The 22,576-nt window shown below is 34.8% G+C and overlaps 1 protein-coding gene across 5 annotated transcripts in view; it reads left to right on the forward strand.

The window, feature by feature from the left end:
* ITGB8 (integrin subunit beta 8) overlaps positions 1-22,576 on the forward strand; it is an 82,424-nt gene that overhangs the window by 49,277 nt on the left and 10,571 nt on the right. For 4 of the 5 annotated variants that reach the window (XM_013051679.2, XM_013051678.2, XM_013051680.2 and 1 more), the window contains exons 7-10: positions 9,625-9,720; positions 13,941-14,030; positions 17,810-17,944; positions 20,262-20,667. In XM_013051679.2, coding sequence (XP_012907133.1) covers positions 9,625-9,720; positions 13,941-14,030; positions 17,810-17,944; positions 20,262-20,667 — 727 coding nt within the window. The remainder of the gene's footprint in view (positions 1-9,624; positions 9,721-13,940; positions 14,031-17,809; positions 17,945-20,261; positions 20,668-22,576) is intronic. The other variant, XM_013051677.2, reaches the window with a different exon arrangement.

Here is a 22,576-nt window from a genome sequence, read left to right on the forward strand (position 1 = left end):
GAAACTATTTATACTGAATGGTAGGACAAAATTTTCCAAACTTTCTCAGATTTCGGTACCCTAGTATCTTGGTAATTTTCTTCTCTTAAAACAAAAGCTTTAAACTTTCTCTGATCTTGGTACCTTAGTGTCTAAATAATTTTTTCCCCTGGTTTTCATAAGCAAAAAAAAAAAAAAAAAAATCTGACAGTTCTGTTATTAGGTAGGTCCAAATAGCTTAACTATTAAGAATATATTAAAATATATATATACATGAATCATCAAAAAGTAATATACATGATTCATCAAAAAATACACGTGCGCGCACGTGTGTATGTGTGTGTGTGTATCATTCTTAGTAATGAACTTACTAGAAGGAACTTCCCAAGCCTTAGAATCAGACTGGACATCATTTCCTGTTCCACATTGATTTTCATTTCCTGTTCCACATTAATTTTCATGCTGCCTAGTTTTGCAAAGATATGATGTCATTTACAGGAACAGAGACAAATGTAATCTTAAAACTGCAAACTATCTCCAGCTAGTAGTTCATGGCTACCTGTCAGATGCTGAACTATCACTTTAAAAATTAATGATACTTCAGGGCACTCTGGTGGGTATACCCCAAGGCACCTCATGCACAGTTTGGAAATTGCAATATTAGAAGCATATAAATTATGCTGAAATTTGTGTGGTTCCCATGAGTCAAGTTTAAATAGTTTAAATTTACTTAATCTGGGACATCTTACCAGACTTACTGCAAATAGGAGCAAGCATATTACTGCATTGAACAAATTCAACCCTTGGTAACAGCCTCAAAATTTAAGGACTTTAAAAGGTAACTAGAGATTGAATTTTAAATTTGGGGATTTGGAATTATTCCAACAGTCTTTCTCTTTGCTAATTCTATTCTACTCAGCCACATTTGGTAGACCCACTCACTTTCATTTAGTCATTTCTTATCTTTCCTTCCTTTTATTTAACCTTTTTAAATCTGAGGTAGAGTTCTAATTATTTACCACGGAATGGAGGAGGAGGGAAGAGGAACAACCCTATTGTGAGACTAGGAGAAGCTTTTTCTTTTTTTAAAGAAAAAATAATAATCACATTTTCTCAAATTGCAGTGCACTATCCTTTTGAATTTTTGCCAAGTCACTGAAGTCATGTCTTTATAACTGTATTTTAGAGGGTGCTGTTATACATCTAGGAAAGATTTCCGTAAGGCAAAGAAATGCTCTCATAATTTTAGACATATGCCATGCCATATAACCTTATAGAAATAAATTATAATTCTGGTAGAATTTTACACAGTGTTTGGGCTCCTATGACATCAGGAATTTGGACAGTCTTTCATGAAATTCATTTGCCTTCCTGAACATTGTTCCACCCACTTGAAAGAATGAACCTTCCACATGTCACTGATGTTTACTGAGTAAACCAAGGAGCAGTGTGTTTGTTAACATCTTAGAAGAATATTTTTTTATAAGAATATTTTTATCTCATTTTATCCCAGGACTTTGTTTTAAGGGATCCTCTTTCTAAGAATTCTCATTCCCTTCATTTCCAGGGACACTGTCCTAAAACAAAAGAAGCTGAAGTATTTTGATTGATCCCTCGACTACACATTTATATCTGCAATATGTGCTACTGCTCTGAAACTTCCTATATCCAAAGCTTCCTATATCCAAAGGTTCTGCTGAACCTGACTTTTACCTGCTTTTTAAAAAATGTCTCCCTTCTCTTCTATTTGGCCATTATAGAGGAATTTAAGAAGGTATAAGTTAGACAAGCAATCAAACACTTCGCTTCCTGGCTTCATTTCCAGCAGCCAACACCAGTAATGTTGAATGGTATCTGACTGAGTTTTTTGGTCTAAGATACTGGTGGTTTTATTTATAAAAGGAAATAACTGATAAAATACCTTTTATATGACCAAATTACATGGGCTAGAGTTCTACTATTTGTACATATAGTTATTTCATGAGGGTCAATGTGAACTCCAGAATAGTAACAACTACCACGTTTTGGGTATTTATTAACTGAAACCACTATAGCAAACACTGCATACATGATTGAATTTATCTTCATAGCAACTCTATAGGGTTGTCATAATTATCCTTTAAAAAAACAACAACAGAAAAACTGAGCATAGATGTAGTTAATTAAGTTTACTAAGGCCAGAGAGTTAAAAAGTTAATAAGTAGCAGAGCTGGTTCAAATCTTACATTAAAATCTTTGCCACAATGTTTCAAGGGGAAAATATAAAAGAGTGCTGGCATAATTTCTGCTCTAATTTCCTGGCTGCAGTCTTACTTATAGAAGACATAAAGCACATAATTTGGTTCACATGAATAAATGAGATATAATTTAAAATAGTTTCTATTTACATATTATTATATATTAGTATATGGTAATTATTATATATTAGTATATGGTATTATATATTAGTATATGGTTATACTACTGAATAAATTAATTTTCTGCTGCTTTTTCTCTAAGTTCCAGAATAGAAATTTGAGTAGTAATATGGCTTTATAATTTATCCAGGAATATGGCAGCTTAAAATATGGCATTCTTTCTAAAACAGTAGATATTTGTATAAAAAATTATTAATAGTGTAAAAGAAGGCTATTAATACTGAGGGTCTGGAATTTCAACCTGTCTCCCCACCCAGCTCCTCCAGGGTGATTCTCAACCTCACTCAGAGTCTTCCTTACAACATTCACCCCATCCCTGGCGGAGGCCAAGAATAATACAAAGGTCTCTATTAATAGCGAAAGGGAGCCAAGAAGCAAATATTTGGAAGAAGCACACCAGTCACGTAATGAACACTTACTAATGGATTTTCAAAAGTTGCTGTGACTCTCTGCTCTGGATAGAGACATGCAAATAGGCAAAATCCCACCATACTCCTAAACATATTTAGTAGCTTAATTTTGGTGTTTCTTTTTGGACTCAGCCTTTTTGTGTGTGCCTCATCATATTATGGCCAGGGATTCTTCACCCCTCCTATCACAGAGCTCCTCAGAATTCCCCTACTGCTGGCCTCATAGTTCACTCCCTCCCCTGAGCCTCATTTGGATATACTAGCTGTTGAATTGGTCACTACCTTAGAGGATGAAAGCTGAATTTGAGAAGGTGTATTAGGCATTACTAAAGAGTTTTGCTTCCTGATGGGTAAAAACAGTCAATATTCTGCTTGTGAATTCTCATATAACTATGTTTAACATGTCATTCACTTAGAGTAAATCGTTCAGGAAGACTTCTTTTTTTTTTTAAGTTAATCGTTTTGTTTTGTTTTGTTTTTGAGAGAGAGTACAAGCCAGGGAGCACAGCAGGCCATGTGAGCAGTGGGAGGGACATAGGAAGAGAGAGAGAGAGATTTTAAACAGACTCCATGCTCAGGGCCAAGCTGAAGGCAGAGCATGATCTCACAACCCTGAGATTATGACCTGAGCCGAAATCAAGAGTTGAACATTTAACCAACTGAGCCATGCAGGCTCCGCTAGGAAGCCTTCTTTTTTACCATGTATCTCAATACTTGGAATTGTATTCAGTTTTTCAGAACTGCTGATGAAAAAAGGGAGCCCCAAAAGATACTTGGCTAATTTAATGTATAACACTGTTGAGTTAACAGAAGTTAAAGTTATTATATTTATTTGTGTTCCTTTTAAGGGTTATTTCTGACATTTTCAAATGTTTGGGAGACTCATTTATAATTAATGCTGCAATCAGACAGCATTCCATGTAAGGAGACAATTATATTCCACGTAAGGAGTCTTTGGTAAAAAGACCTATTAATCATTTTTGCTGCTCTATAACTAAGAAATAGCTTAGAAATAACTTCAGAAAATGTTAAATGTCTCTCTTTTTCTGCTCCTCACCTTCTTTGTGTTGGACACATATTAATAAAAATGTTAATTCATGGAGCACTTATTTTGCACTAGCACAGTGTGAGTATATTGTTTATTTTAGCTCATTTAGTCTTCACCACAACCCATGTTATAAATAAGGAAGCTGAAACTTAGAGACCTCAGATTCATTTACACAAGGTCACCGAGATACTATAAATATCAGTCAAGCCACACCTAAGCTGTCTAATACAAGAATTCACTGCTGGACTTTCACCTAATGCTGTGCTGGCTGCTTCCGTTTATTACCACTAACCCTGAACTAAATGGTCTGCTGGACCCTCCACACACCTTAGCTCATTATGTCTCCCTATCAACTTGATAGAGTCGGCATCATCACACCCATCCAGGATGGCTGAAGGAGAGGGAGGGTAAACATCTTCCCAGGATAGTTGACTCTCAGAGCTCCACCTTGCCCACTACACCACAGTTTTCATACTGACTGAGTACTGGCTGCTTTTCAGAAAACCAGTGAATGCGAGTGATGGATACTGAAAGAAAGTTAAGTTGAGAGTCATTTTAAAAAAGTAGTTTTAAGTTTATTCAACTCTGAAGTCCTCCCCAAGTAATTATTATTCTAAATGTTTTGAACACTTAAAAATGTACATCTTAAATCCAAGTTTACACAGTAGTCCTTATTTTGCATGACACTGAATCCTATATCTAATGAAAAACCAATCTAGAATAACCCCCCAAGTCTATTACCTTTTGTCACAGACTGAGGTTCAACAGCACAATAGCTATTGAAAGTCAAATGGAGAGACCATTTAGATCAAAACCATCCTTTTAAGGGAATTAGTATTTATTTAGTTTCATGGAAATCATTGATATGTAGCTATGAGAAAAATAATAACATTAATTCTAATATGGCTCACCTAAAGCATGTAATAATACTTTTCACCTTATTTCTTACTTTTTTCCTCCACTTAACACTACATACAACCATAACTTCTAAAATTAATTAAAGAGATAAGATCAGTTTAGAGAAAAGTCTTTCACTAAGCACTTTTGAGTTTTATTAACATGCACAATCAGGAAAGTAAAGGAAATGTCACCTAGGCAGAATGAACCTAGAAAGTTTTAAATCATGTTTTAAGTCCAGATGCAGTTGAGTTTTTAAAAATATTGTTACAACTTTAAAAACTAACAAAATGCCTGATTTCAGCTTATTGCTCTCACAACTGTTTTAAATTGTAAATGCTATAAAAACAGTAATGACTTCAACAATAACTTCAGAATAGACCTAATTTGAAGGTTTCTCATGCTCAAAGAAAAATAGCCAGGGAATGATCTCTGCAAACAATATTTAGTTTATTTTTTGTTTTAAGTTGAAAGCAAAGGTTTCAGAAACACCGGGGCTAGGCTTAGAGTAGCCTGGCACTGCGTTTATACTGACTCTGGAAATGAGCTCTGAAAAAAATAATGGTTCGCAGAAGTGACACAATAAAAGCCAAACGTGATGAAAATACTTACATAGAATGTTCCCATTAAATGACATGTTTCAGTTCAATCCTATTTAGAAAACTTTTTATAATCATTTTCATTGAAAAATTTACAAAAATTATCAGTTGATCCCCACCCTTCAGCAACTGGGATATCATGATCACAGTCATACTGCATTTGGCAGAAGCTCCAGATTCAGGCCCTTGATGGGCCACCTACAAAGGCGTAACAAATGCAGCAAGTCAAACTAAGCATATCCAAGCAGAGCTCAATACCTAGCCTTTAGTAATGGCCTCCAAATGTCTTTCACTAAGCAGTATTTCCTTAGAAAACTGCATTTTGTTAAGTCCTGTGGTATTTGCCCATTACACTATATAACATCACCCAACATCACAGTGAGGTACGGATAAGTTCTACCTCCATTTTACGAATGAGAAAATGGGGGTGCTAAAGGGATCAGGAATTAGTCTGTAGTCACAGAGCCCTACATGGTAAATGTCAAGCAGTGTGACATCAGGAATGAGCCCCCACTCACTGTTAATCTGGATCCAATAACTACAGAATGATAAGTAAAAGCCTTTTTATATATTAACTCATTTAATCCCCACCATAACTATGAAAGGTAGGTACTTGTATTTATACCTGTTTTACAGATATTGGATCACAGGAAGGTCACAACAATTAACCAGTGTTCTATAGCTGGTAATTGCAGAACTGGGCATGAAAGCCCAGGTGGTCACAGAGCCCCTGCTCTTGGTATGGTTCTCAATTGGAATGATTTTGCCCCCCAGAAGACATGTTAATCTCCAGAGACATTTTAGTTGTTACAACAAGTGTGGAAGGCAGGAGATACTGACATCTAGTAGGTAGAGGCCAGGGATGTTGCTAAATATCCTATGGTGTACCAGACAAGAACAGTGCACCCACAATACAGAACACTCAGCCCAGAATGTCATTGGTGCCCCTAATGAGAAACCCTTGTCTATGTGATTACTACTGTGCAACTATGCAAATAGAAAATACACTATTGCAATAAGATATGGGCTGACAACACAGAATTTAAAGTCTTCTCTTTAAATAAATCTCTGCTAGCAGACTGCTTTCATGTTATCTTTCTTCTAAAAAGTGAACTATAAAAAAATTATCGAGATAATTGAGTACTTTATTTAACAAGACATTGGTTTTTTCATCTTACTGATATTTAATACTACAAATTTTCTTATTAGCTTATAAAAAATTTTTTATGAGGTTCAGTTTTATGAAGAGACTCTTCAACACTTCTTGTTTTGGTCACTATTTCTGCACCTTATTAAAATTCTCCCATATACCTTTACACGATTATCTCTTTAACTGGAATTGCTCCCAGTGAATCGTTCTTACCTCCTCTTCCCTTCTGACATTTAGAAGTTATTTCCCACAAGTCACCGCGAAGGTGTTGGTGAAGAAGAAAAATGTAAGAGGAACGCTTTTGCCCTTAAATACTTAGCAGCTGTCTTGGCACATTGCTTTCCCTTCTCCCTTCTTGCCCCTGAAATGCTTGTTATCTCTGTTAATTATTTTCAGAGTTTAGAGAAACAATATGTAATAGATTAGACAGAGGGGGAGTTAGAAATGAGAAGCAGTGACGTCACTAGACCAGGACAGCTGGCTGAGAGGGAGTGTTCTGCTAGTGAAATACAAGACATAAAAGATAAAATATTTAAAAGATAACATGCTTCATGGAGGAAAGGGGAAGGGGCTTCAAAAATGGCCATTAATCCACAGCTCTCCTGTCAACAGTGGTTTATTAAAACATCTGTTAACCATTTGTAATTTTAACAAACCTGCCTCGAAGTAGCTGGAATTTTCTCTTAAAATAGATATCTTCCTAGGGTTTAAAAAAGTGTGTTCTTTTAAATTTAAAAATCCAATTGACCTTCTTAATGAGCTTCTGACCAAACTAGAACTTTTTAGATTTAAATTTTGTATACTTTTCATCAATGTGACTTCCTGTTTTTGAAAAGGGAAAAGAGATTAAGAAGTCTCCAAAAGCTGCTTATGTTTTGGACTGTTCTTTAAATATTGATTTTATGTGAGTTAAGTATAAACTAGTTAAAAAACATATGGATTAAATTTTCATTGAAATACAAATGGTTTTTAAAATTAAGGGGGATTACTTGGCAAACTGATTTTCTTTTTTTTTTTTTATTGGTCAAAACAAAATATTTCAGAAGTAGTTGTTGCCATTAAAAAAATATTCCCAATACAGCTAGATTTACCCTTCCTTGACTTGTTCTCTTTAATTAACTAGCATTATGGAAACTGTCATAAATCTATTTTAAGAGTATACATAGTATTAGGAGCAAGGCATAAGAATTCATCTGGCAGAATTTATATGTTGGGAACTGATTTTCTATTACTTTAAAATTATATTCTTGAAGAATTGATTTGGGCAGAATTTTTCTTATGCAAATCCATGTGGTAATAGTTCTTTAACCTCTTTGTAAAATAGTTTCATATCACATTTAAATTAAGTTCATGAAAATTTGATTTGTTTCTACCAGAATAATAAATAAAGAAATAAAATGTATTGCTATGGTTATTATCTTGGTCCAGTCAGGCTGCTGTAACAAAAAGTCCATAAACTGTGTGACTTATAAACAATAAAAATTTATTCCTCACAGTTCTAGAGGTTGTGAAATCTAAGATGGAGGCACTGGCAGATTCAGGATCTGGTGAGAGCCTCCTTTCTAGTTCATACATGGTACCTTCAAGCTGTAATTTTTCCACCACCTCACACAGTAGAAGGGGCAAGGTGGCTTTCTCCATTGGCCCTCTTTTATAAGGGCACTAATCCCATTCATGAGGACTCCACTTTCATGATCTAATCATCTCCCAAGGCCCACTTCAAGTTTAGGAATTCAACTTGTGAATTTGGAGAGGAGGGCACAGATAATCAGATCCCAGCAGTTACTTTATTTTTAAACACAAGGCTATATCTTATATCTATGTATTTAAGTTTAATATTTGGGTCTCAGAGCTTAGGCTATAAGAGAAACTCTAGTTAAATTAGCTCTTTTACTAAGTTCACATGGTTTGCCCAAATATAGAAATGTTAACCAAGATGGTTCAGCAAAATTTCCCCTTAAAGAAAACACAATTAACATTGACAGGTAAAAGGAGAAATAAAAACTAGAGTTATTTGAGCTTGAATCACATGATACTAATTAGGTTCAGTCACATGATCCTTATTTGCAACTTAGCTAATATAACTAAGCACCAGTGAAGAGGTGAGGACCACTGAAGGTGAAGTTTGACATCAACCCTCTGAGAAGTGTCTAATTATGAAGTTGTTATTTGACGTCATCACTTTAATTTCTGGAAGAGCATTTTTAGAAAGAAAAAATATCAAGTACCATGTCTATTTAAATTTAGATACCATTCCATAGTTGGCAGATTTCTCATATTTACTAAATTATATACCCTTTCTCCTGCTCTTCCCCAGCTTTTTCACTAACACAAAGAATGTCACAGTTGGCTGTGTGTAAATTTTATTTATCAAAGTAAAACAGATTTATAATATATCATATGACCAAAAGGTTAAGTATGTTGATAAGTTGAAAGATACTATATACACCTTGTATAAGCTGTTGGAAATAAAAATCATGGTAATTGCTATTGGTTTTGAGCACCTACCATATGTAAGAAGCTGCACTAAATACATGACATACAATCAGTATCTTTTTAATCTTGCTTGCCATCGTGGAAGGCAAAAACCACTGAGATGTTACAGAGGATGAACCTGAGAGAGAATTTTTATCATAAAGTGACAACCTTGGATTTGAATACAGGGTTTTCTGCTTTTAAACAAAGTTCATACTGTATGATGTTATATACTAAATATCTGTGTATTTATGTTTATACATGCATATATTTGCATTTCAGCACTTGTTACTAAATTTCAGAATATGACTGTCACTAATGTGTCTCTATTTCTGAATAGTACATTATCTTTCACTCTTACCATTGTTAGGCCAAATTTAATCTAAAGAGGTACTTCACACAACATTGAGTCAGCCTTCTTCAGTTTTCTGAGTTATAGGATTTTTTCTAGAAAATATCCTTAATATATTGATATTGATCTTATTTTTTTTAATTTAAATGACTCCAATAAAACCATAATCCTTCCAAATATAATACATTTTTATGTCAGTCATATGGTTTTCCTCATAATGATGTTTGGGTATGCGTGGGATTGAGCTACAATATTTCACTCCCTTCTTTTTTTTTTTTTTTTCATTACCCTTTGCAGGAACATCCCTCACTAGGCCAACTTTCAGAAAAGTTAATAGACAACAACATTAATGTCATCTTTGCAGTTCAAGGAAAACAGTTTCATTGGTATAAGGTACGTTAATTCCCAAAAAATAAAAATTAAACTGTTTGCATGGATAGTTGAAATTAGAATGCTTCTTAGACCCCAGGTGAGGATTCTAGAGTTACTGTACTTTGTACAATCTGATTTTAATAATGTATTAACTAATATATAGCACACAGTGTCTGAAATTATCATTTACATATACATTCTATCTATGTTAACACCTAGAACCAAGTGTGGGGACTGATAGTATGGTACTGACTATGACAATAATGGAGAAGATTTTTATCAGGTAAAAAAATAGTTCACATTCCAACTACACTTTTCATATCTGGATTCCTGATTCTTTTCTGGTCCATGGGCATATTCTTATAATAGATTGGGTTGGGGAACATCAGCTTAGTTTCGATAGTAACAACATACCTAGATTTGGTCTAGGTCATCCAATAAAGGAACAAGAGGAGCCAGTGAAGTGGTTGACCCTGTCAGAGCTTTCCTATGCAAGAATAATACTGGTTTTGTCGACAATCCTTCAGGCCAGATGAGATCCACAAACAGAACAGATGTTTGGTCAGTCATGTCACTGTGGCAGCACTGTAGAACACACCTCCAACAAAAAACTGCTTCTGGGATCCTGCTGTCATGTTCTTTTCACAGTCTTCTAGGTCCCTTTTTCCAGGAAACTCTCTCTCTCTCTCTCTTTTTTTTTTTTTTTAATTTTCATGATGTTGTGATACCCTTTTATTGCACATGTCTGTTCATAGGATCTCCATCTCCTTTGTTGTCTCTGCTTCTTCCTTCCACTCTGACTGTCCTTTATTTATTTCTTATAATACTTCAGAGAAACTAAATTTTCTTTCATCTTCAGCAAATGCTTAAATCTATCTCCATTAGCTACAAAGCTGTTGTTCCCTCCACCAATTTCCCCAATACCTGACCAATGTCTAGCTTGTCTGAAAGCACTATTTAATCAATCCACTTCTTCCCTTAGAAATCTTCAGTGAAACTTTAATCAATTCCCAGATTGGTATACCATGGAAACCCTTTTTAATGTAATAACCATTAATATTCACAGAAGTAGGGCTCTAGCCCAAATTAAATGCCCAAACTACTTTGTGAACAAAGTAACAGATTCCATTTATTGAATACTAACTATTGTCAGGCACTGAGTTTACTAACATTAACTCATGTAATACTCATAACAATGAGGGAAGTATTACCAATTTAAAGCCCATTTTAAAGATAAGGAAACACATTCAGAGAGGTTATGTACTTGACCATACCTTCCTAACAGCTTAAGTCCCATGCTCATTACCTCTCAGCTTAATGGTTGAATTTCAGGAATGCAAACTGGTACAGCCACTCTGGAAAACAGTGTGGCAGTTCCTCAAAAAGTTAAAAATAGAACTACTCTGAGATCCAACAATTGCACTAGGTATTTACCCAAAAGATAAAAAAATACAGAGTTAAAGGGGCACCTCCATGCTTACAGCAGCATTATCAACAATAGCCAAGCTATGGAAAGAGCCCAAATGTCCATTGACTGATAAATGGATAAAGATGTGGTAAACATATATGATGGAATATTACTCAGCCATCAAAGAGAACGAAGTCTTGACATTTGTAATGCCACGGGCAAGCTGGAATGTATAATGCTAAGTGAGATAAGTCAGTCAGAGAAAGACAAATACCTAGATGATTTCATTCATATGTGGAATTTAAGAAATAAAAAACTGATGATGATGAACATATAGGAGGGAGGGAAAGAAAAAGAGAGAGAAGGAAACAAACCCCAAGAGACTTTTAAAGATAGAGAGCAAAGAGAGGGTTGATGGAGGGAGGAGGGTGATGAGTATTAGAAGGGCACTGGATATGATGAGCACTGGTGTTGTATGGAAGTGATGAATCACTGAATTTTGCCCCTGAATTGTATATTGCATTGTATGATAATTACCTGGAATTTAAATAAAAATTTGAAAAGAAAAAAAATAATGGGACTGTAACTTAAAAAACAACAACTTTAGCATAGAGAAAAAAATAGTTGAATTTCATATTATTGTGTGGCTTTTTACTACTTTAGCCTGGTCCTTCTCTGCTATGTGTTATTTCTTATTGTTGTTGTTGTTATTAGCTTAGCAGTTTCTCCCTAGTCCTTTAAAAAGATTTTCATTGATAGATAAAACCATAAGCCAGGTTTATTATTAACTGAATTACGTAAAACTGTGAATCAACAGGCTCAGAAGGCCTGACAAGTTCTGCCAAAAGTCCTGTGTATGCCTTTACAGTCACCTACTTTGGCTGCCCAGAGATATTTTTATCAACCACCTTCATCTGGGTTGTTACAGCCTCCTAACCTGTCTCCTAAATTCATCCTCTACCTGGATGCAGAATGATCTATTAAATCACAATTTGTGACCAAAGTTCTTCCTAGAGCAAACTATCCCAGTGATTCTCTCTGATTTATAGGATCAAGTCTTTAAGGTGGCATATGAGACCACCTGGTCCCTACTTGCCTCTCATACCTCCCCTTATTCTCTGCCTTACACCTCTCCCCCTAGCTTGCTTTTAAGTCTCCTGTGCACACACACTTACCAGGCCCCCTCTTTCTTTGTGCCTTTGTTCTTGCTACTTCTTCCTCTTGCCTGGAAGTCTCTTCCCCTTATTACTTGGCTCACTCTTCGTCATCCTTTAAGATACAGCTCATGAATCACTTCCTCCAGGAAACAATCCTGACAGACTTCCCCAGCCCTCAAATGCTTGCTGGGGATCCCTCTCATCAGGGTCTGTGCATTATCTCTGCTACTTTGTGTGTATATTGTTTTTTGAAATTGCTATACTTGTGAGGTCCTTAAGGATGGGAACTCCAAAGTGGTACATAATAGGTATTCAATAAAGGTTAGATAAATGCCTTTTAAAAATCTGTGAGTGCTACATTTTACCTATTACCTAAGATACCAAATTGTTAATGTCCAAGTAGTGGCTGGCATACAGCAGGAGCTTAATGATACTTGTGTATGGTAAAATGAGTGTACAAATGGATTTTAAGACTTTCCATAATCTGATTGCTTTAAAGTACTCAGCCTTCAGGTCAGGATCCCAGGGTCCTGGGATCAGTCCCATATCAGGCTCCCTGCTCGGTTGGGAGACTGCTTCTCACTCTCCCATTCCTCCTGCTTGTGTTTCCTCTCTCGCTGTGTCTCTCTCTTTCTGTCAAATAAATAAAGTCTTTTTTTTAAAGGATTTTATTTATTTATTTGACAGACAGAGATCACAGGTAGGCAGAGAGGCAGGCAGAGAGAGAGAGAGGAAGGGAAGCAGGCTCCCTGCTGAGCAGAGAGCCCGATGTGGGGCTCAATCCCAGGAGCCTGGGATCACGACCTGAGCTGAAGGCAGAGGCTTTAACCCACTGAGCCACCCAGGTGCTTCAATAATAAAATCTTAAAAAAAAAAAATTCAGCCTTCACTCCAGTCAGATTGGTTTCTTCTCTTTTCTTACTTTATCTAGAACTCAGGTAAACCTTTAAGCCTTTGCTAATTCTCACTTTCTCACTAGGAATACCTAGAGTTTTCTCCATAATTGTTCAGTGACATCCACCAAAAATACCCACTCCATGAAGCTTCCACTAGTGACAATGATTTTTTTCTCCATTCTGGGCCAACTTGTCCTAAAGGTCACTCCATGGAACAGTAGTTCTTCATATTTACATATGCTACATGAGAAAAGGGTTTTATAATTTGAAAATGTTGGAAATGCTGCAGCAAATACTGCTAAATCATTACCAAGACTTCTCCGAACCTTTACTTTGCAAGTGTGCATTTTGAGTATCTATGTTGAAGAAACCATATGCAGAACTTTCCAAAATTTTTGCCCTCACAACACTTTTGATAACTATATTCCATGGAACATGGGACATTACTTTGGGAAATCCTGGTCTGTACTTTGATTGGGTTTTTAGGTCAACATGTAATTTGTGGACACACACATGCTCACACACATACAATACACACACTCCCATTTGTAGTCTGGTGGTGGTTCCATGGTGTAATGGTGAGCACTCTGGACTCTGTAGTCTGGTGTATGTGGTCTGGTGTCCTACTTGCTTGCTTATATTTTTCTTGTATCTTATATTTTTTTCATTCATGTAATGGCTCACCTTCCACCTGTAACTCTAAGAATTTTTAATATTTGTTAATTACTGAGCCACTGTATACTACTGTCATTAAGTAAATATTATTGGTATGTTTTCTAGGACCTTCTACCCCTCTTGCCTGGCACCATTGCTGGTGAAATAGAATCAAAGGCTGCAAACCTCAATAATTTGGTAGTAGAAGCCTATCAGGTATGTATATATTAAACACAATTTTTTCATATAAACTTTTAACCCCAGTTTCTATGGCAAGATACAAAATAGTACCCTATCATCTTGAGAGGAATCATAAACAGAAAATTAGGTTAAAAATTAGAAACCTGAATTAGCCCTGGCTCTATCACTAACTAGCCTTGTATCCTTGGGAAAGTCATTTCAGCTTTCTTTACCTCACTGTCTCATTGACAATAAACTCAAGTCAGGCTACGGGCTATCTGAATTCTTTTCTAAATGAAATGTTCAATAAGTCACCAAATCATGTATCAAGATTACTGAGAGGACTCTGTTGGAGTCTCTTAGATAAATTACTTGATTGTTTAATCAGTTATTTTAGCAATATTATCAAATTAGTTTGATTAAAAGAATCACCTTAAGAGGTATACTGTTTTATTGAACTGACAGTTGTACGCTATCCCTAGTCTATCAAGAGTGAGTGCCAAATGCAAAGATTTACAGAAACATCTGCTCTCTCAGCATAGGTCATTCCTGGATAGAATAATCACTGTTAAGATGTTGTAATAATTGTGATTTTTACTTTATTTTTTTAAGATTTTATTTATTTGAGAGAGAGAGATAGCAAGAGAGAGACAGTATTAGCAAGTGTGGGGGTAGGGAGAGGGAGAAGCAGACTCCCCAACAAACAGGGAGCCTGATGTGGGACTGGATCCCAGGACCCTGGGATCATGACCTGAGCTGAAGGCAGATGCTTAACTGACTAAGCCACCCAGGCATCCTTGATTGTTACATTAATACCACTGAGAAACATTACTTTCCATTTGTGACCTCATTTAATCCACACAACCAATCCATAAGGAAGATGTTAGTACTCCCATTTTGTATTTATAGAATCTCAAAGAAGCTAAGCAAGCTAATCAAGGGTAAAAGAAGCAAAAAGATCAGGACCAGAACCCAGGTCCTTCTTAACTCTAGGCCCCAGGTACTTCCTTCTGTGTTAACACCTGTTTTTCTTTCTTTCTTTCTTTATTATTTTTTTTTTTTTTACAAAGATATGCTTTACTCTACCTTGAACGTATGGACCTCTGATAAAGTCTCACTTCCCAAATTCTCTGATTGTCTTTTTTTACACAGTAGAGATGAATAGTGTACATAGTAGCCCAAGCCTTATGAGAAACCTCAGGCTTCTCTTCTCATTTTCTCTATGCAGCTCTGCCTTCTCCTGAGCACAAAAGGAAAGTCAGGAAGTAGACAGGGAATAGAAAATGAAGGACTTGTTTAAACTTTATTCTTTTAAAAGAAAAATAACCGTGTGAGGTTTTTTGTTTTTGTTTTTTTGTTTTGTTTTGTTTTGTTTTGCCAAGTAATTGTTCTATGTCTGAGATGTCTCTACATTAGAGAAAATAAGGAAGAATATCTTTTAATTATTTTTATTTCTTATTGTTACAAAAGAATATTAGGATTGGGGGAGCTTCTTATCAAGGAGGATCAAACATATACAGTTCATTCCCCTATGCAGTTTGTTCCCAGGAATAATCAAAATAAGGAAGGAATGTGCAGTCTTCGAAATCACCCTAGTTTTTATAGTATGAACCCACTTATTACTCCAGACAAGAAATTTCAAAAAATAAACTGACAGACTTGTCTGTGTGTCAGACTGTACCAGTGGAAAGGGAACCAGCAGTATTTGGTTTTATGTTTTTTATTTGCCCAGAATAGATATCCATTGCCTTAGCTAACTGCAGTTCAGATTAACCTTAAACAATGGGAAAATATTAGCAAATCCAGTAAGACTGACTCTGTCTAATTAATCTCCTTAGGTTGTGATTCTGTTATTTTTTTTAACATATGCGTATATCTTCAAAATTCTTCTAAAATATTATTTTATCTTCACAGTCCAACAGAAATAATTCATAATTCATTGAAGAAAAAGAATAAAAATATTTCATTCTAACTTTTAATTTTTTGCATTTCCTTTCTAAGAATTTTATAAAATTACACATAAATTTAGTACATGGTGAATATGACTGCATTTTGTTTTTTATCTTTTACATCAGCACTGCCACTAGAATTAAGATTAAATAAAAATCGTGACTAAAATAACTTAAGCTGAAATTAAGAAATGAAAAATAAATTATATTGAATATAAATAATTGTATATTTAAAAAAATCTGCCTCTGTACTTGTTAGATATTAAAAAGGAAACTTAATATTGTGTTTGAGCCTAATTTCTAAACTTCAAAACTGGGCAAAATTTTTAGACATTTGTCTTTACACCTGCTTAAGCGAAAAACATTAGTATAACAAGGTTAACTTCTTAAGAGAAGGAACTCCAGAAGGCAAATTGAAAACACTCATTGTACTGGGAATTTCCTTCTGATCTTTCAAACCATCACCCTATCAAGACCATTTATATTCCATTGCAAGTTTCTGTTGGCTTGCTGAGAATGTTCAATTAAGTGATTACAATGGATGAGCTCTCTGGGAGATTTTAAAATGTGGCTAATATAGTCTTATTGAATCCAAATAAAATTTACTGATTTGAATAAGTATTTTGTTCTAGATTTACCACCATGGTCCATTATCAGTCAGTAAGCATACATCTCTTAATCAGTTATACAGTTGAAGATAAAAATTTACTCAAGTAAAATATTAGAAGCCAATAGAAAAAAACTTTTCTTCATATCCTGCTACTCACTCTTTCCTTAGGTATATACTTCATCTTTTTTGTTTATAAGGTAAGGATTTTTACATGTGGTAGACTGTTTTATGAGATAAAATACACACAGATCTTCAGTATATAGTAAATGTAGTTAGAACTTTTGGAACCAGAGACTATGTTGGAAGAAATTTGTGTGTGTGTGATACATGATAAACTTTATATAGCTATTTTTTTAATAATTGTAAAAATAAGTGAATAAATGAGTGAATGGTTTTCTGTCTAGTAAGTGGTCCCATTTTCGTATTAAGGATTAGAACAAATGTGACACAGGCAAGCCCCAGGGACTTGACAAAAATCATAGGCCATTGTTGGAGAATTTACAGGACCATATCAGGCAGATAATTTTTTTTTTAAATTTTATTTATTTGACAGACAGAGTTCACAATCAGGCAGAGAGAGAGGAAAGGAAGCAGGCTCCCTGCTGAACAGAGAGCCAGATGTGGGGCTCAATCCCATGACCCTGGAATCATGACTCTATCGGAAGGCAGAGGCTGTAACCCACTGAGCCACCCAGGTGTCCCAGGCAGATAATTCTTATGCCTACAGTATAGAAATGCCCTCGCCAAAATTTACCTTTCAATTCTGTATTAATAAGGTATTTCAGTTTTCATGATAGCCTAAAGTGTTTCAAACAGAAATGCTTATTTGATAGCTGAAATTGTCAGACATGTGTTCCAGATTTTAAGCTGTTAAAGATTTACCCTTGTGACAGTATAGGTGTTCTCAGTGTTTTATTTAAGTTTTGTCACAAAATTTAAATACTGTTGGAGTTAAAATGACTTTGTAACACAAGCTGAATGAGCAATATCTTTAAAGTCATCAGTTGCATAGTCATGGAAAATGTGAAAAAATAGAACAATTTAAATGCAAATGGTCTAATCCTTCAGTATTTCTTATGTATCTCAAATACAATTGGGTCATTACATGGAAACACTACATTTATTTATCCTTTTATGGAGGTAGACTTTGATTTCATGAAAAATTAAATCTAGAATGATTTAATAAGCTTGCCTCTGCTTAATTGCTTACATTTGAAACTTTTGTGATATACAATCAAAACATGATGTCTCTGCAGAAACTCATTTCAGAAGTCAAAGTTCAGGTGGAAAACCAGGTAAAAGGCGTCTATTTTAATATTACTGCCATTTGTCCAGATGGGACCCGAAAACCAGGCACAGACGGATGTGGAAATGTGACAAGCAATGACGAAGTATGTGGGTGTACATTCTTCCCATTTAAAATAAACTAAGTTGTCTGGCATGTTTTCTCACAGAAAAATCAAATCATTCTGGAAAACTTTATTTACTACGAACTCCAAGTATCTTATTTAAACACTTCAAAGTAATTTTTATTGTCTCTTTCCAAAGTTCCGACTTGTTTTAATTCCACTGACTATTCTATCAAACTCTCAAGTTAAATATATATTAAATACTTATTTAATAATAATAACTTTAAACTTAGGGGTCACAGCCACTGTATATCAGTAAAGCACATCTCATCAAACAAGCAGTGTCTACACTTATGATGATGATGATACCTTTCTGGTTTCAAATCTGAAAATTCTCAGAATTAATTTGAAATCAAAGGTAATAAGCCACAGAAAAGAATGGGAGTGATGGAGTAGTTGATAAAGGTTAAGAATTCCAAAATCTTTCATGTGTTATTGTCCCAATAAACTCAAAATGATCTAGGAAGAGGTGGGGGAATTTGTTTACAATAAAAAAGAAGTGTTATTTAACTAAGAAAGGATAAAATGGGGGGGGGCAGATTATTGCAGTGTTAGGAAATAGGACCAGGAGAGATAGGGATTCTCCCCGTATTGACATGATAGAGAGCAAACACACAGAAATAAGCTGTTAAAAGGGAATTCCTATTAGATGCAGTGATTTTCAGTTGCTTCATTTTTAAATGATCTGCTCAGACTAAAAGATTTCTAATCCTTCTTCTTTTCATCTCTAAAGTTCTGGGCTATATGTTTCCCCCTTGGAAAATTTAGAACCTTTGGATAGTATAGTTGCTCCAATTGAAATCAGTTATTGCTAGTATCTGTTTCTGTAGGTCTTGCATAATCACTTCATGGATTTTGTTCCCCAGACATTATGTACCAGTTTATAAAATATATATATTTGATTTCCATTAAATATAGATAAACTTTGTGCTAGGGTAAGTTTCTGAGAAAGGGTTATCCTCTTAGTAGTTCTTCCTTTCAAAATCAGTTTTGTCAGAATGGTTTTCCTTACTGCTTACATTTTTTTCCCTTTTCCTTTGTCTATAATCCCTTTTCCCCCTTCACTTTCAACTAAGTAGTATAAACAGTTTGACTTTCAGAGTCATGTGACCTCTTAATTATATAAACCCCAAGTTTTGCTCTATTAATTTTGGCAATGACCACATTATCTTACACATCTGTTAATCCTTAACATTCTTAAAGACAAAAAACATCTCAAATACAATACCAACTGCATTAATTTTAATATTATGGAACTGATTCTAATTTCTGATGCAAATATGTAATATATAAGCCTGAAGTTAGATATTTTGTATCTACGCTTTTTGGTCGGAGTAGAGATACATATATATATCCACTCCAACAAAAATGGCTATCACAAATTATTTTTACGTTTTAATGGATCTCAGTCTAAAATGGAAAAAACCTACAATCTTATTTGCCCAAGTACCTGAAGATCATAAGATAGGCTAACAAATAGAAAAGACACATTATACCCATCATGTCCTGCAAAAAAAAAAAAAAGAAAGAAAAGAAAAGAAAAAGAAATAGAGAAAGGAAAAACTTGGCAGGATCTTTTCACAAGGGGAAAAAACCCCTGCCAACTCAGATCTTTAGTTGTGGGCTCACATCTCCTGAGACAAATGTATGACCTAGCATTGAGATCTTAAGATCTAAGAGAGTCCTAAATCTTTTTCCCTTAAACAACATCAGAGAAAGCCTCATGTTTTCCCTCATTAACACCATATATAAAACTAAAATTGAACCCTGAAACTTTACTTGGGCCCCTAGGAAATAGAAACAAAAATAAAAATTGTTCATCTGAACATCCTATCTCATGGTTATAAAGCAGGAGAGCAGTAGTTCTTTATTTTAGATTATTTGATCTCTCCCTTGTGCCAAATATCCAATAACCCCACATTTGAAGGAATTAATTCAGGAGATGATCTGTTCTCTCTCAAGTTTGCTAAAAACTCAATGGAGGACATCAGTTAATCATTGGAAAAAGAGTGGGCATTTCAAAATGGGCTTGAACCCATATTCATTTAATGGTACAATATAGACAAGTAGCAATCATTGCTTCCTTTAACTCTCTAGTTTATTAATTAGGATATAAATGAAATTAAAAAGGGATGTTACATCTACCTCTGAAAGAGTGTGTGTGTAATATATAACGTATTATAAGTTTCCATAAGATGGCACATTAATGATTCAGAATATCATTAATAGATATAATAGTGATGATAGAAATAATCAGGACATATAAATATATTTTCTTTCCTTCCCCCCCCCCATTTAGGTTCTTTTCAATATAACAGTTACAATGAAAAAGTGTGATGTCACAGGAGGAAAGACCTATGCAATAATCAAACCTATTGGTTTCAATGAAACCACTAAAATTCATATACACAGAAACTGCAGCTGTCAGTGTGATGACAGGAGAGGACCTAAACGAAAGTGTGTAGATGAAGTTTCTCTAGATGCCAAGTGTTTCCAGTGTAATGAGAATAAATGTCATTTTGATGAAGATCAATTTCCTTCTGAGAGTTGCAAGTTACACAAGGATCAACCTGTTTGCAGTGGTCGAGGAGTTTGTGTTTGTGGGAAATGTTTATGTCACAAAATTAAGCTTGGAAAAGTGTATGGAAAATACTGTGAAAAGGATGACTTCTCTTGTCCATATCACCATGGAAATCTATGCGCTGGTAGGTATAAATTAATACATACATGCAGTTTTTACTAGTAACTATTAAACTAGCATATATGTTTAAGTACCTTTAAATTACACCTTTATAATTACTAATCCTGAATCTGAATTTAATATTCAAAGTCTATGAAATTAGGTCATGGCAACAGATTTATGGCACATGATTCTGGGTATTTAGAATTTAAATTATTTTGTACAAGAAATACTTCAAAATAAAAACCAAAAATTAAATGTTATTCTCAAGTATGCCTTGATCTTATAAAAATATATACCCAGAAAAGGAAATTACTGATGATGTCTGGCAGGCTTTCTATAATCAGAGTATTCTTCTAGAAAGACCTGATTCACTCTCCTAAGTGGTCACTCCCTCCAGCTTGCTCAGAGAATAGTGAGCTATATAAGTTTCCTTTCATTGGAAAATAATGCATTATTACAAATGGTATTATAAATTTGTAATAACTTAAACCTTTCCGGTATATTTTTGGAACACCAGTAATGAAATTATCAAAGGACAGCATTCTCCAAGAAAATGCTGGTTTCCTAAGTAATCTAGAAGATTAGTACCAGAGGCCACACGCAGACAAAGTTTAAAAATGAAATCATTTAAAACAAAAATATTAAAAGTACTTTTTGGCTAATTCAGTTTACTGCCACCTAGAGGTTAGATTCTAGAAAATCTTTGCAACATTTGAAGTTTAATACAAAATGCTGTTTTTAAATGAATCAATTTTTCTGTGACATTGTGCTGAATCCATTTATTGCTAAAACAGCTTTTTAATGTTTGGGTTTGGTAAGCAAATATTAAATTACTGATTAACTGAAATACTTCACTGTCATAACCATAAGGAAAGTAACAAACCCATACAAATTTTCTATTCTTGTATAAACTAGAAATATGCAATGGAAAATTGCCTTTTTATTCTGCTATATACATGAAACATTTTATAAGCCAAATATTATTCTGCTGTACCTGGTATTATTGATAGAATGGATTATAGGTGACTTAAGAACAAACTAGCAATTATCTTCTAATTTGCAAAGCTAATCCTAGTTGGAACAGGGAAGAAGAAGAATTCTGATATCCCACAACTATTGATCTGCCAAAGAAGCTTGAAATACATTGAGAATCCCAGTCTCTATTTATATTTAAATATCAAAAGTCAATGTACTAGCCCTCCTATATGACTATACTACTGGCCACAGGCAGTTGAAAATCTGCTTTGAATTATTTGTGTATAAATTATAAGTGAAAACTATAGGCTGACAAATATTTTCTTCACTAGTCTCCTTTGAGAATAAAAACACATGTTCACAGGTCAGCTGGATAGGATTAGGCGTGCAGCCTATATATAGGGAACAGGGTCTGGCAGGCATTTGTATGGCCTGGACCTCATTAGTTTTAACATTTAGCAATTGAGTTGATCCAACAGTAGATTCTATGGAACAGTTACCCTGTGAGGTGCTTCTCAGTAAGGGAGGGAGGGAAGAAGAGTGGGAGAAGGTCAGGAAGCAAGAGAAGGAAGGAAGGAAACGTCTGTGGCCACATAAGCTTGAGAAACATTATGTGACCTTGTAATATAGACTCCCTCTTGAAGATTTCTAATTCATATAAGCTTACTAAATTTTAGATGCTTTCTGCAGTCTAAAATCCATTTAAGTACATATAACCAGTGTTTCCCTTCAACTCATTTGTCTGCATGCCCCCAACCCCAACACACAAGTGTACCTTTGCACACACACACACACACACACACTTAACACACATACCCCACCTTGCCTTCTTTCATTTACGACCTAATAAATGCTCACAGCCTACTGGAGGACATGCCCTTCTAACCTGTTAAATAATGTCCTGATGACATGAAATGATTAGTTTAACTTCCCCAGAGAACTTTAAAATGACCCAA

The sequence above is a fragment of the Mustela putorius genome, unplaced genomic scaffold (assembly GCF_011764305.1).
Source record: "Mustela putorius furo isolate JIRA1106 unplaced genomic scaffold, ASM1176430v1.1 tig00003845_pilon_pilon_pilon, whole genome shotgun sequence".
Taxonomy (NCBI): domain Eukaryota; kingdom Metazoa; phylum Chordata; class Mammalia; order Carnivora; family Mustelidae; genus Mustela; species Mustela putorius.